This window comes from Biomphalaria glabrata, chromosome 5, assembly GCF_947242115.1.
Source record: "Biomphalaria glabrata chromosome 5, xgBioGlab47.1, whole genome shotgun sequence".
Taxonomy (NCBI): Eukaryota; Metazoa; Mollusca; class Gastropoda; family Planorbidae; genus Biomphalaria; species Biomphalaria glabrata.
Genome location: NC_074715.1, coordinates 37,156,467 through 37,169,554, shown reverse-complemented (window position 1 = coordinate 37,169,554; position 13,088 = coordinate 37,156,467). Strand labels below are relative to the sequence as shown.

The 13,088-nt window shown below is 34.1% G+C and overlaps 1 protein-coding gene across 1 annotated transcript; it reads left to right on the top strand.

Moving 5' to 3' along the window:
- The first annotated feature begins 1,971 nt into the window (after window positions 1–1,971).
- Window positions 1,972–12,443, top strand: LOC106059793 (COP9 signalosome complex subunit 5-like). Its single transcript, XM_013217478.2, has 8 exons — window positions 1,972–2,136; window positions 6,948–7,182; window positions 8,575–8,703; window positions 9,628–9,693; window positions 9,806–9,891; window positions 10,038–10,149; window positions 10,812–10,957; window positions 11,713–12,443. The coding sequence occupies exons 1-8, from the start codon at window positions 2,003–2,005 to the stop codon at window positions 11,834–11,836; spliced, it is 1,032 nt and encodes a 343-aa protein (XP_013072932.1). The 5' UTR covers window positions 1,972–2,002; the 3' UTR covers window positions 11,837–12,443.
- Window positions 12,444–13,088: the final 645 nt, after the last annotated feature.

The following is a 13,088-nucleotide window of genomic DNA, read 5'->3' as shown; positions in this document are numbered from 1 at the left end:
TCTTGCATTTTTCACGGCTGAAACGCCTTCTCCTGACATCTACAACTCATTACTTATTAGTGGTGTTCGGGGCGAAGCCCCGACGCCAAAAGCGTTTTCTTGCATTTCTCACCGTAGAAACGCATTCTCCTGACATCTACAGCTTATTATTCATCAGTGAGGTTTGGGGCGAAGCCTCGACGCTCTGGCATTCTTCACTGCAATAACGCATTCTCGTGCCCTACAGCTCATTATTCATTCAATTATAAAGTGCCTTTTGAATAATGAGAAAAATATTCTAATATGAATTTATAGTCCCTTAATACATTGCAAATAAAACCGATTTGTTCTTTGAAAAGATTAGATACCCCACATATTTAGATTAAGGTTTTGAGGATCTCCGCAGAAAAAAAAAAATTCGATTAATAATATTCAATAAAATTCTAGCTTACATTGTGAGTTATAGTCCTAAATTTATTTAACTAGAAAAATATGAGATAGAGTAAAGGTTGGAAAAAGTCGACTAGGAAAAGATTATCTGGCTTTTGAACTCATCTCAACCGTGACTGTTATATTGAAAAATTTCGTTTGAATTATAACTTTTCCAAAGCAAAGTCTTTTTTAAAATAGTTATGATAAATTCATGTCAAATTACACAAACTCTGTCTGGAAAGGGCAAGGGCGGTATAATGAAAACTATTAATTCTCGCTCCTTTTTATAATTTCTGCTATTGATTGCATTTTGCATTAAAGAATAGGGGTTGGGCGACTCGATATAAGAATTTACTTTATAGCATATATAAATTATATTAGTGACAGATTTTTTTAATTTTGTAATTTCTTACTATAATACAAAAAGAAAAAGTATTGATTTGTCCGATGGGGGGAAGGGGATTGTATGTATCGCACTTCCACCTGTTTATATTATATAGATATTCGACTAATTTTGTTCACATACTATGATTTCTCCATAAAAGTAGGATCGCCCCCCCCCCACTCAAAGGGTTTAGATGGGAAGGGCGGTGGAGGTATTTTCTCTTCCCCTTCCAATCGGCCAACAGGTGAACGAAATTATATAAAGACCGGTTAAAATACCAATAACAAGTTTTAATCATATAGATATTTAATTGATTCTCTTAGCAAACTGTGATTTCTACAAATAAATAGGACCGCCCCCCCACTCGAAAGTTTATGGTGGGGGGGGGGGCGGATTGATGCCATCGCCCCCTCCCGACCCTACCAAATCGGCCAAAATACTAGAAAGGGGGGGGGCGAAATAATCTAAAAATAGGTTGAAATATAAATAATTAGTATATATTATTAACATAAGTAGTAAATTCGCATATAAATTGTGTGAATTCTATACTATAATTGGTCCGCCCCCCCACCGGGGGGGTCGGCCGAGTGGGGGGGGGGGCGATCGCCCCTACCGCCCCCCCCCCCCCCCCCTCACCCTGGATCCGCCAGTGTCTCGCGTTTACCAAAGTCAGCCATAACAAGGAAGACGAAAAGAGGAAAGAAAAAGCAAAGCTGTATAACATGGTGTTGCACCTTCTTAGAAGTCCTTAAATCCGTGGGCACAAGTTTGGAAGAGACAGTGAAAGTCGCCTATGGATAGAACATGCTTTCTTTAGCTTCGAACGGCGCCAATACATGAGTGTAGAGGGCCTTTGGTTCAACTCCATTCCAAATCCATTTTATTTTTCAAAAAAAGTCTCTTGGCACCATTAATTTAATATCCTCTTTTTTTTCAATAAAATCCATAACAAAACTCCACAGAGTGTTTGTGTGAAGGGGTCATTTCAAGCAAATTTATGGTACAGATTATCATAATATCTAGTAATAGAGTAATACTAATTTTTCAATATGTAATAGGCTACTAGGCCTGCTGAGATGCGAAGGAGAGATTGAAAGAGAAAAAAAAAAAGCCCAAGTGGCAACATTTTCCGTTAGTATTAGTAGATTTTTTGTTTTTTAATCAACACGGCTATCGTGCTAATATTTTAAAGGGAAAAAAAAAAAGATGGATTCCAAAATCGCTAAAAAGTCTTGGGAACTGGCTAATAATGTTGAAAGTGTATCCAGCGTCGATGATATTTATCGATACGATTCGAAGCAGCAGCAAGATATACTCACTGCCAAACCATGGGAAAAAGAGTAAGGATCTAATCTAGATCTAGATTCTTAGATCTAGATAGTCTAGATCTAGAAACATGATTTTTTTTCTCTCTCTCTACTGAGTCTTACTGACTCTACTCAACTCTACTGCTACTCTAACTCTGACTGAAACTGAGACTGAGTCCACTGAGTCAGCGAGTGATAGTTCTAGATCTATCTATAGATAGATTACTATAGACTATACTACTATAGAAGATCAAATCTATTAATCTGTTATGGGGACTTTACTATAGAAGTTTTATTCTAGATCAGGCATGTCAGACACTGCATTTGCAGGCCGCATGCCTGGCAACCTCAAGAATTATTAAATATATATATATAGATAATATATAGTTCGTCCATCGTGGTTCGATGATGACCACTTTGTCATCCAGGGGGCTGATGGCTTTGCACTGGGGTTTTATGCCTCCTCATGTGGCTGGTGAGACCTATGTGAGCCCGGAATGTTCGGCTGCACACTGGGCAGGTTATTCCAGCTGGAGCTAGTGTCGTTTGTCTTGCTTTTCTTTTCTGGCATTTTTCTTCTGCCTGCGTTGTTCTTTTTTCCTCAGCAACCTGTGCGCCAGTTTTCACAGCGTGACGCCATGATGCTCTGTCGTGTGCCTCTGTCTCCCAGGTGCCAGGGTCTATGCTGAACGCCTTCAGAGAAGCTTTGAGGGTGTCCCTGAAGCGCTTTCTTTGCCCACCTTGCGAGCGTTTTCCTTCGCTTATTTGGCCATACAAGAGTCGTTTTGGGATGCGGTGGTCTTCCATTCTGTAGACGTGACCTGCCCATCGCAGCTTCTGGGACTGCATCAGGATTGTGTGGATGCTTTGCAGACACGCTCTTCGAAGGACTTCTGTATCTGGTATTTTGTCTTGCCATTTGACATTTAGTATTTTTCTCAGACATGTCATGTGGAAGCGGTTTAGTCTCTTTGCATGTTTACTGTACACTGTCCATGTTTCTGAGGCATAGAGCAATGTAGGGAGGATGACAGCTCTGTAGACCCCTAGCTTGGTGTTTGTGGTGATACCACGTCTGTTCCAGACATTTGTAGACAGTCTGCCATAGGATGCACTGGCCTTGGCGATACGCAGGTCGATTTCACTATAGATCGATTTTTCCATTTCTGGAGAGTGTGCTGCCAAGATATGTGAATTTGTCCACTGCGTTTATATCCTGTCCATTTATAGTAATGCTTGGATCCGAGTAGGCTTTCCCAGGAGCAGGTAGATATAAGACTTCAGTCTTGTTCGTATTGATGGTAAGGCCAAAGTCTGAGCATGCTCTTGAGAAGTCACTGACGATGCTCTGCAGATCGTTTTCAGAGCAGGCATTTAGGGCACAGTCATCAGCAAATAGCAAGTCTCTGATTACTGCTGCATTTGTTTTTGATTTTGCTTTAAGCCTCCTCGGGTTGAATAGGCCACCATCAAATCTGTATGATATATTTATCCCGTTGTTTTCTCTATTTGTGAATGCATCTGTCAGCATAGCGGAGAACATGATACTGAACAGTGTAGGTGCTAGGACACAGCCTGTTAAGCGTTTAACAGTCACCACTAATTTTCAGGTAAAAAACGAACAAAACTAAAACATAACAATCAACTTCGTTGAACTTATTAACTTAAGTATTCTCTAATGATTCTAATGTTAATGATCAGAGTTTTGGAAACAAATAAATGGAAAATTTGTTTTAATCACATGATAAATAAGCCAATATGTTAGACTGTTAGAGTTAGACTTACAGAAAAATTATCAGTGATTAATATTGTAATTACATTTTATTTTAGTCACTACTGTAAAGTCAGTTTGCTGTCACAAGAGAATTTACACTAGTAAGTTTACTGACAATTTAATTTCCCAGAATGATTCTTCTTCTTCTTTTAGCCAGCTTTATTGCTGCTGAGCTGTGAGCTCTTTTGCAGACTGTGCCAAGGAAAAAAAGTGTGCTGTTTTCTTCAGTTGTTCAGCACTGCCGTACAGGGTGTTGGTTATATTGGGCTGTAGTGGAAGTAGGGTCTGCCTAAGGTGGATTAGGGAGGGGCATTCAAAGAGGATATATGGTTTACGGTTTCAAAGAGGTGGGCGCAATGTCTGCAAAGGGGTAGTTGTGTGGAGTTTATTTTGTTCAGGTGGTAATTTAATAGTGGTGTGTGTCCTGTTCTTAGTTGGAAGATTGTAGATTGTTCTTTGCGGGGGAGGAAGTTAATACTGTCCAATTTGTTAGGCATAGTCATTTCTCTGTACATGGCTCTGCCTGTGTTTCCTGATGACCATTAGTTGAGCCACTCCTCTTTATGATTGTTGACTAACATTTCCCAGAATGATGAAGAAGCAGTAATTAAAAGAAAAACTAAGGACGAAAATAGATCATTTCAAGAAAAAAGTGAAAAAAATTAAAAATTATTTCTTCACATTGGTATTTGCCGCTTAATATGCAATTCCTGCATTAGAGTGCCCAAAGGCATTACGCTAATCTTACAGCTGGAAAATGAGGGAGAACAAGCTACTTGAATTGAAAAATAGTTTAAAAAGGCAACAAACAGTATTTGTTAAACTGAACAACAAGAGTGAATCTGCAGCGAAAATTAGCTACATTTTGTCAAACTTAAATGCAAGCCATAGTAAATCATTTAGTGAAGGTGATTTTATTAAGGAGTGTGTCGATAACGCTGCAAAGTAATTATAGAAAAGGTGAAAACATTTTTACAGTTATTTACCTGAACAGAATGTTGAATTGCGGAAATTTGCAGCCAGAATTGTTTCTATGTTTGCAAGCACTTCTAAATTAAATCTCTGTTAGCAGTTCTTTTCCATAATGAAACGCTACAAAAACACCTAACCATTCGCGATTATCTAATAAAAATTTTTCATCAATGATGAAAGTGTCAGTAGTAAACAATCTTTAACCAGATATTAATTTACTTGTATCCCAGAAAAGATGTTAAGCAACAGGATAAAGAAAATAATGCATAATCATGGTAATTTTGAATGAACGAAATTATTGAAATAGTACCACAAATTTAGTTAAAACAAAAGGACAGGTATTCCATTAATTATAGTATTCTATTGTATTGTTTCTAATTTACATAAAACTAGTAGTAGGCTATGTTTTCTAACTGATTTTTGGCTGCAGCCCTTCAGGTCATAGTAAGTTTTTCATGTGTGACCCATAAACCTTTTTTAATGAGTTTGACATGCCTGATCTAGATCTAGTAGAGCTATTCTAGATTATAAATTCTAGATTCTATAAAAATAATAAATTCTATTAGATATATCTAAGACTACTCTAATAACTCTATTATAATTAGATAGATCTAGATCTAGTCTATAGGCATAGATCTAGATCTAGTCTATAGGCATAGATCTAGATCAGTCTTGACATTTTGTTTAGTCATTATAGATCTAGATCTGATTAGTAGTTAGTAAAAAAAATTGCTTTTTGTTTTTTCTGTTTAAGTACGTAGGCCGTAGTCTCAAATTGACAATCCTTGTTTTTGAAGCTCTACAGACTTACTAATTACTCATTACTTCACTTACACTTCTTTTAAAATAATAATACAGGGGCCAAAAACCCAACTTCCTGAGGTATGTGGGAAAATGAAAATTGCATATTAACAATTAACAATCTGCCTGAGTTTTCATCTGTTACTAGTCAGTGTTTAGCTCTATAATTTTTTGAAAAGTAATCCATAACCATTGTTACTGTACTCCAGATCTAGCAGGCATATCGAACACCTGAATCATATTTTTATCAATGCCTCTTTTTTTTTTATAGTTATTACAGAAATACAATCTATTTTTCTAATTTTAAACACATTAAGTTTTGTATTCATATGCTAGTTTGTAGATCTTTAGTTACTATAGAATCTATAGTTAAATTGGCAACAAGGTGCACTGGTAAATTAGTTAAGTAGGTGGTATAAAAACTTCCTTTTCTGATCTAATACATATGAATGAGGGTGCTAAAGGAGTAAGGCCATAATATTGTAAAGTTCCATGATGCATCATCTGGGCAAGACCCACCCTACATATTTGCCCTTTAAATTGGCTTCAGGATTGAAAAGGAAGCACCCATACTATCCATTAAAGTGATTAAACCTACAATTTTATAGAGGATGAATGTACAATGTGCCACATAAGGCACCATTCTGGAAATGAAACGCAACCACATCAAACACAATTTCTTTTTGAGTGTTAACGTATTCTAATGCAGTGTGTTAAATTTTCTGAAATTTTTTAAAGCAAAAATAAATGTAATCATTTAATTCTTTGTATCTAAAAGTCAACAAAACACACTTACAAGCAATTTATAAATTGCATTTTATTTTAACACATTATTTGACAAACAGCACATTTCTTTTGTTGTATAAAAGTAAAACAAAAAAAAAATTTTTTATAATTATTACCACTCTTCCTTCCAAAAAATTATATGAGGTGTGTTCTACCTGCCATTACCAAATCTATTTATAGCATTGAACATTCCTAAATTTTGAACTATCACTGTGGCATGGGTATGGCAATTAGTCTTTTTTTTTCTCTTATCCACATGTATGGTAGTTCACCTTATGCTTGACCAGAAAATGCTGGAAATGAAAGTGATTTATACAACATTTTTTAAAACTGTGAGGTGCACTTCTCGTGAAGGGGGGATACAATGTCTTTTATATGCAGCATTCTTCAAAACTTTACCAGAGAGCCTTCCTTAAAAAATATATAATATAAATTTTGCCACCCCTCTTTGGTGTCCGGGATTCGTTGCTAAAAGTTTTCATATGCCAAAGCAACATTGTATTCTCCTCAGTCCACATTATTTCAAGCACATCAAGATCTCAGCTTTGGCGCTTTTAAAAATGGTCATGCATGCAAGGTCAGGAGGTAACTTGGAAGTCATGGGACTCCTGCTCGGTAAAGTGGATGGCAATACAATGATTGTGATGGATGGTGTGGCCTTACCAGTTGAAGGCACAGAAACCAGAGTCAATGCCCAAGCACAGGCCTATGAGTATATGGCAGCTTACACAGAAGCAGCTAAACAAGTAAAGTCATTTAATTTCTTTTTTTTCTCTCCCATTAGTATTATCTTATCTTATTAATTACAGACGTTACTTCAAAATAGAAGATGATTACATCCTACGCATGTTGCTAGATCAATCTAGTCATGCATGTTAATCAATGACTTTAATTCTGCAAGTCATTGATTTTCCTGGCTGACTCAGGCAACCCATTCCATGCTCGCTCTAATAGCACTAGAAGTATTTTTGTAAATTTGTTCTAGCATATGGAACTAGGAATGTGCTTTTAGGAATTTGCTAATTAAGTGCATGAACACTTTTTTCAATTCCTACTATTAGTTTTCACTCTCTTGGTTCGTCAAAGGACAAATTTGGTAAAAGAGGGGTGGAAACTTCTGAAAATTTTCCTAGAAATTTGATTATGCATATCTTTGGGGTAAATATCTTTAACTAAATGGCTAGTTGGAAACTGAAAACTGGTTTAACAATTATATTTTTTTAACAATTATATTAGCATCCTGAAATTTAATTTGGCTTCCACCTTTTCATCAATGAAATATTCAGAATGATGTCAAAAAAAAAAAAAATTTTGTTAGCACTTCTTCAGCTGAAATTGCCAAACACTGCTTAAATGTTTCTTTATATTCATTAAAGATTTCTGTAAATATGTAGACATACATGAGCATTTTGGGCATTGCCTTATGTCACAAATGTAAGCTTAGGATTACCAGACATCTGGCAAAAAGAATTCTGTCTTGTAGGAGTTGACCTAAAAGGTGAAAATGTCCGGTTATTTAATTGTAAGCCTAGTTTTTAAAGTTTTCGTTGTATTCTTCTCCTCCTTTATAAGGCTTTGACCTTCTTTCTGTTCTCCTTTGAGTGTGCTGGTGTCTGGTAACCCTATCTAAGCTCCAAGAGTGTTTTGAAATATAGAAAATTAAAATACTAGACTACATCTAGATTCTAGATTAATGATTGTGTGAAGGTCTTTGGTTAAACTTCTTGTAATTATAAAGCATGTCAAGAAATGAATGTGAACTTAGAGACCTCCATTAGTTTCATTAAGTGAGAATTGATTTTTAAAAAAAAAAAAATTTTTGTTTTTCTATTACTTTTTTTTTCACAAATTATCAAAATATAAATTTATTAGAATTTGGAGTTAAAATAACCTCATTGAAATAAACACATTATCTTTTACAATAATTTCTTTTAGTTTTTTTTTAATTTGAAATTGATGTAAAATAAAAGCTTTTGTGCTCATAATGCATTAAAATATAAACATTTTTTATTCTGAAAACACGAAATAAAACAATAACATGCAGTGTTAACTAGAGTTTTATTTGCTTCTGTTTCTTTTTATATCTACTATGCTAACATTGAATACTTGTTTTTGTTTTTTTTTTTGGTTATGTGCAGGTAAAAAGACTAGAGAATGCCATTGGTTGGTATCACAGTCATCCTGGATATGGTTGTTGGCTCTCTGGAATTGATGTTTCAACTCAGATGCTCAATCAGCAGTTTCAGGAACCATTTGTTGCTATAGTGGTAGTTAGAACTTTCTATGTTGTTGTTATTGTTGCTGTTTTTTTTTTGTCTACTAATTAATGAAATTTAATTTATTATTAAACATAAAAAACAATTAAAACTTTCATTGGTGTTTCAAAGACTAAGTAACAATTGAAGTCTTGACTTACGTTGATACAAAGAGTAAAACATTGAACACTTAAATTTAGTGCTGCACATGTGTTTAGTTTTATCATTATCTCTAGGTCAAACTTATTTGTTGATGCTTCAGTTACCCAAAAGTTTGTCCTTTAGTCCAGTTAGAACTTCATAGTGTGTGTGTGTTTTAAATTAACAGTTATGTTTCCAACTGGTTAGGTTCAATTTAAAACAATGCTTATTTTTATCAAGAGGATAAAGGTGCTGTTGGCCTTAAAAAAAATAGTCATTCTTTGCTTTTTTTTCTGGCATTTACAACACTGATTGCAAAGTGATGTATCTTAATCATCTAGACTCATTTGTTCAGTGCTACTTAAAGAACATTCTTATTTGTTCAGTGCTACTTAAAGAACACACTGATGTCCTCTTTTTCTCTACATGTTTCCATTATCGTTGGAACAGCCTGAAGTATTTGAAACCCAATTGTCTAATTATTTTGCTCAAATTATGTCATGAAAAAAAAAGTTCAATCACTATTCTTAGAAAATTACCTCCCTTACCTACTAATAGTCTTTTTCCTACATTTTATTTTGAAAAGCTGATTCATTATTTGTTATAGATTGTGAAAGATAATTTGTAAAATATAGCAATTTAAGAGAATTTTTTTTTTTAACCTGTATAAACAACAGCATGCAAGAGTTATTTCTTCTGCATTTATTATTCCTGTCTGAAAAGCTTATCTAAATAGTTTTCTTTTATTTAAATATTTTATTGAAAAATAATGTATAAAAATGTTCTTGCCTACAGATTGATCCTGTGCGCACAATCTCTGCTGGAAAAGTAAACATTGGTGCATTTAGAACATATCCCAAGGTGTAACTTTTGAAATAGCTTTTAATAGAATATAGAAGTACAAATTATTTTAGAATTCATTTTGTTTCTTCCTTATTGTCAGTGTTCATTGATTATATACCTTTCTCAACAGGGTTACAAAGCACCAGATGAACATCCCTCAGAATATCAGTCTATACCACTAAATAAAATAGAGGATTTTGGAGTTCATTGCAAAGCGTATGTCTCTTCAAATTGTATCACAGTTACACTTGGCTCTAGAGAGTAGATTTTAATAACAGGCAGTTTGAACATTTATGATTTTTACATGTGTAAATGTTGTTCATGTTTATATTAACTTTGTATTCTTTGTGTGATTATTGTAGTTACTACCCTCTGGAAATGTCATACTTCAAATCATCTATGGATAGACGTTTACTGGAGTCTCTGTGGAACAAGTATTGGGTTAACACACTTAGCTCTTCCAGTCTTTTAACAGTAAGTAGCTGGATCATTATTTAATGAAATGCATTAGAGTACAAATGTACATGGTGACTGAAGTATATCTTAAAATCTAGGGAATTAAAGTGCAGCTCAGTGAGGAAAACTACCTTGGTACAGTAGTTATTATTTCTACCTTATTATAAGCTGTTAGACCCAATAGAGATAGATGTTTACAGCCTTCCTATTTACTGATTCCCTAATTTGCAAATTTGCTTTTCAAAAGTTTGTATTCCAATGTTTTTGTGGTTTCTGTTGGATTTTAGAATTCAAAGGAATAAATATAGAAGAAATGCCTATAATTATTCAGCAGTAAAACGCTTGGCTTCCAAATCAAGGTACAGGGTTCAAATCCTAGTGAAGACTGGAATTTTTAATTTCGGGATCATTGGTACCTCTGAGTCCACCTGACATTAGTTTGGGAAAGGAAAGGCAGTTGGTTGTCATGCTGGCCACATGACATGCTCATTAACCGTGGGCAATAGAAACAAATGACCTTTACATCATCTGCCCTATTGGTCTGAAAGGGGAACTTTTTTACTATAATTATTCAGTTCTTTTCTGTAATATAATATTCAAATTCAGATAAAATTTGGACATTTATAAGCCAAATAGTAAAGGAAAGATTTGTCTATGAACTGTGCACATATTTATTTCAGAATGCAGACTATACTACAGGAATGATTTTTGACTTATCGGACAAGTTGGAACAATCTGAATCTCAATTAGGTCGAGGTGGTCTAATTGGTACAGATGCTCAGGATAAGAAAACAGAAGATAAACTCACCAAAGCTACAAAAGATGGGTAGGTCTTTTTTTTTAACAAAGCTTATATAAACTCAGTTTGTCTAGTAAAAAGGCGGTACTCGTACATATTATTTCTCCCTCACCCATTCTCTGATCATTGAAACTGCACTATTATTCACTGGCATAGAAAAGATATAAATCAATAAAAAAAAATTAACAATTAGTCAATTAATTACTGGTAATTATAATTTTGTTTGATAACAACAAAGGAAACTAATCCTTCAGTATTCATGTTGATCACTTAATGTGTAGGATTTCATCCCCTTAGATTATTAAATGTGTTATTTCTCCAACACATTCTCAGATCAAGTTGAAACTTTAAACAATTATTTATTGGACCTAACAAAGTATGAATCAATTTTGAAAAATTAACCAATTAGTCTTGTTCTTGTAGGAAATTTGGCTTTTGGGCATGTGGGCTAGTAACTATTATAAACTGTTAGGTAATGGACATTTTTATTAGACTGTAAGGCATGGCCTAGATATTTCCAGTATAAAAGATGTGGTTGTAAATATTCCTAAATTATGTAAAATTAGGCTATAATCAGTTGCTAATCCATCATGTAACTTTTCATTCACTCTGCTTAATATTATTTTGAATCTAATTTCCATTTGTTTGCTTTTCGAAATTTTCAGCAGATTTGTTTTTGTAAATAGACATTAAATCCTTTGAACCTTTATTAAATTAAATGTAATGTTTTTATTGCATAGTTGAACTTAATTGATCATTTCTAATCTTTCTAAATGTTTCAGTTGCAAGACTACAATGGAAGTTCTTCATGGGTTAATGTCACAAGTCATCAAAGATCGTTTATTCAACAAAGTTCATTGCAAATCCTTAGAAGAAAACCATCAGGCTACTCCAGTTCCTCAGTAGCTGCCTGGCAATGAAAATGAACATGTTTGATATGGTCTTATTTATGTTTCAATAAAGTTAAGAATATTTGGCCAAAACTAGTTCACAATTTTTTTTGCAGTATGTATTAATTGATTGGGCTTTATTTAATTATTAATTTGTATAAGACCACCATTTTGGAATGTTCATTCCCATGCATCAAATCACATAATTAATTTTTCAAATCTCATTTTTTATTCTATCTCCAAGGTTTTGTCTTTCCTTTAGAAGCGACCTGTTTTAGCACATTACTAGATAAGACTTAAACAAATTCCATTGACTCCCTGCTACCCAGTAGCACAATTGTGAAGTAATTGTTGTAATACGTTATAATAAGTAATAGGTTTTGTCTTGTGAGTATGCCCACACTTAAGAAACATTCATACTATGTCTACATCTGGATCCTCTGCGAAGGTGTATTACCCGGGGGAACATGTTTGTTTTGACATTGTGTTCACATTAAAAGGTTTAAAATCTCTTCTGTTTGAAGTGCATTAATGCTAGGGATTAATAATAAGCCATAAATGTGTTCCACTCTTTTTTTTTCCTATTTTTTCTTAATTCTGAATAAATTATGCTCTATTTTGTATTTATTTTGTTCCTTTCATTTGTAGTACACAACTTGTATGTTTGTCATGTCAATTGTTTTCTTCATAACCAACAATATGCATTGGCTGATTGGATAAAACATTTTAGTGTCATTACGCTAGATGTCTAAACCAGTGGTCTTTAACGGGGGCGCTATCACCCCCTAGGGGGCATTTTCGAGATTTTGGGGGGGTGCTGGGCACAATAGGGGCGCTCGGCATAAAGGGGGAAAGAAGAAACTAAAGATGCACTGAATTTTAAAAAATCTTCAACATTAAGTCTACATATAGACAAGTTCTAGTTAGCTTGCTTCTAATTTAAGAACATAACATTAGAAATTGAGTTCGGGGAATCCAATTTTCTATTTTAAATTCTTACTAATTTGCTTTAATTGTAGGGTATCTAGTGTCCTTAGATCTTGCGCGCATAAACGTTTATGATTTAATAAACAAACCTGGTGATAGGCTATTTGGGTTATAGTTTATTTTATCTACATATATGTTAATATATTGATTTATAAATATTAATTGAAAAAAACGTTAAAGCTAACATTCAAATAGAAAAATTTTATCTTTTTTTTTTTTAAACAAAAAGCATTGACAAAGTGTTGTTATGAAAACTCACTGGTATGTAATGGAATATTACT

Excerpts from the sequence above, each read along its gene's own strand:
- LOC106059793 (XM_013217478.2), top strand. The coding sequence starts at position 2,003 with ATGGATTCCAAAATCGCTAAAAAGTCTTGGGAACTGGCTAATAATGTT. Across the intron at positions 2,137-6,947 it reads GCCAAACCATGGGAAAAAGA|TCCACATTATTTCAAGCACA; the intron begins GTAAGGATCTAA and ends TATTCTCCTCAG. Across the intron at positions 10,150-10,811 it reads GCTCTTCCAGTCTTTTAACA|AATGCAGACTATACTACAGG; the intron begins GTAAGTAGCTGG and ends TATTTATTTCAG.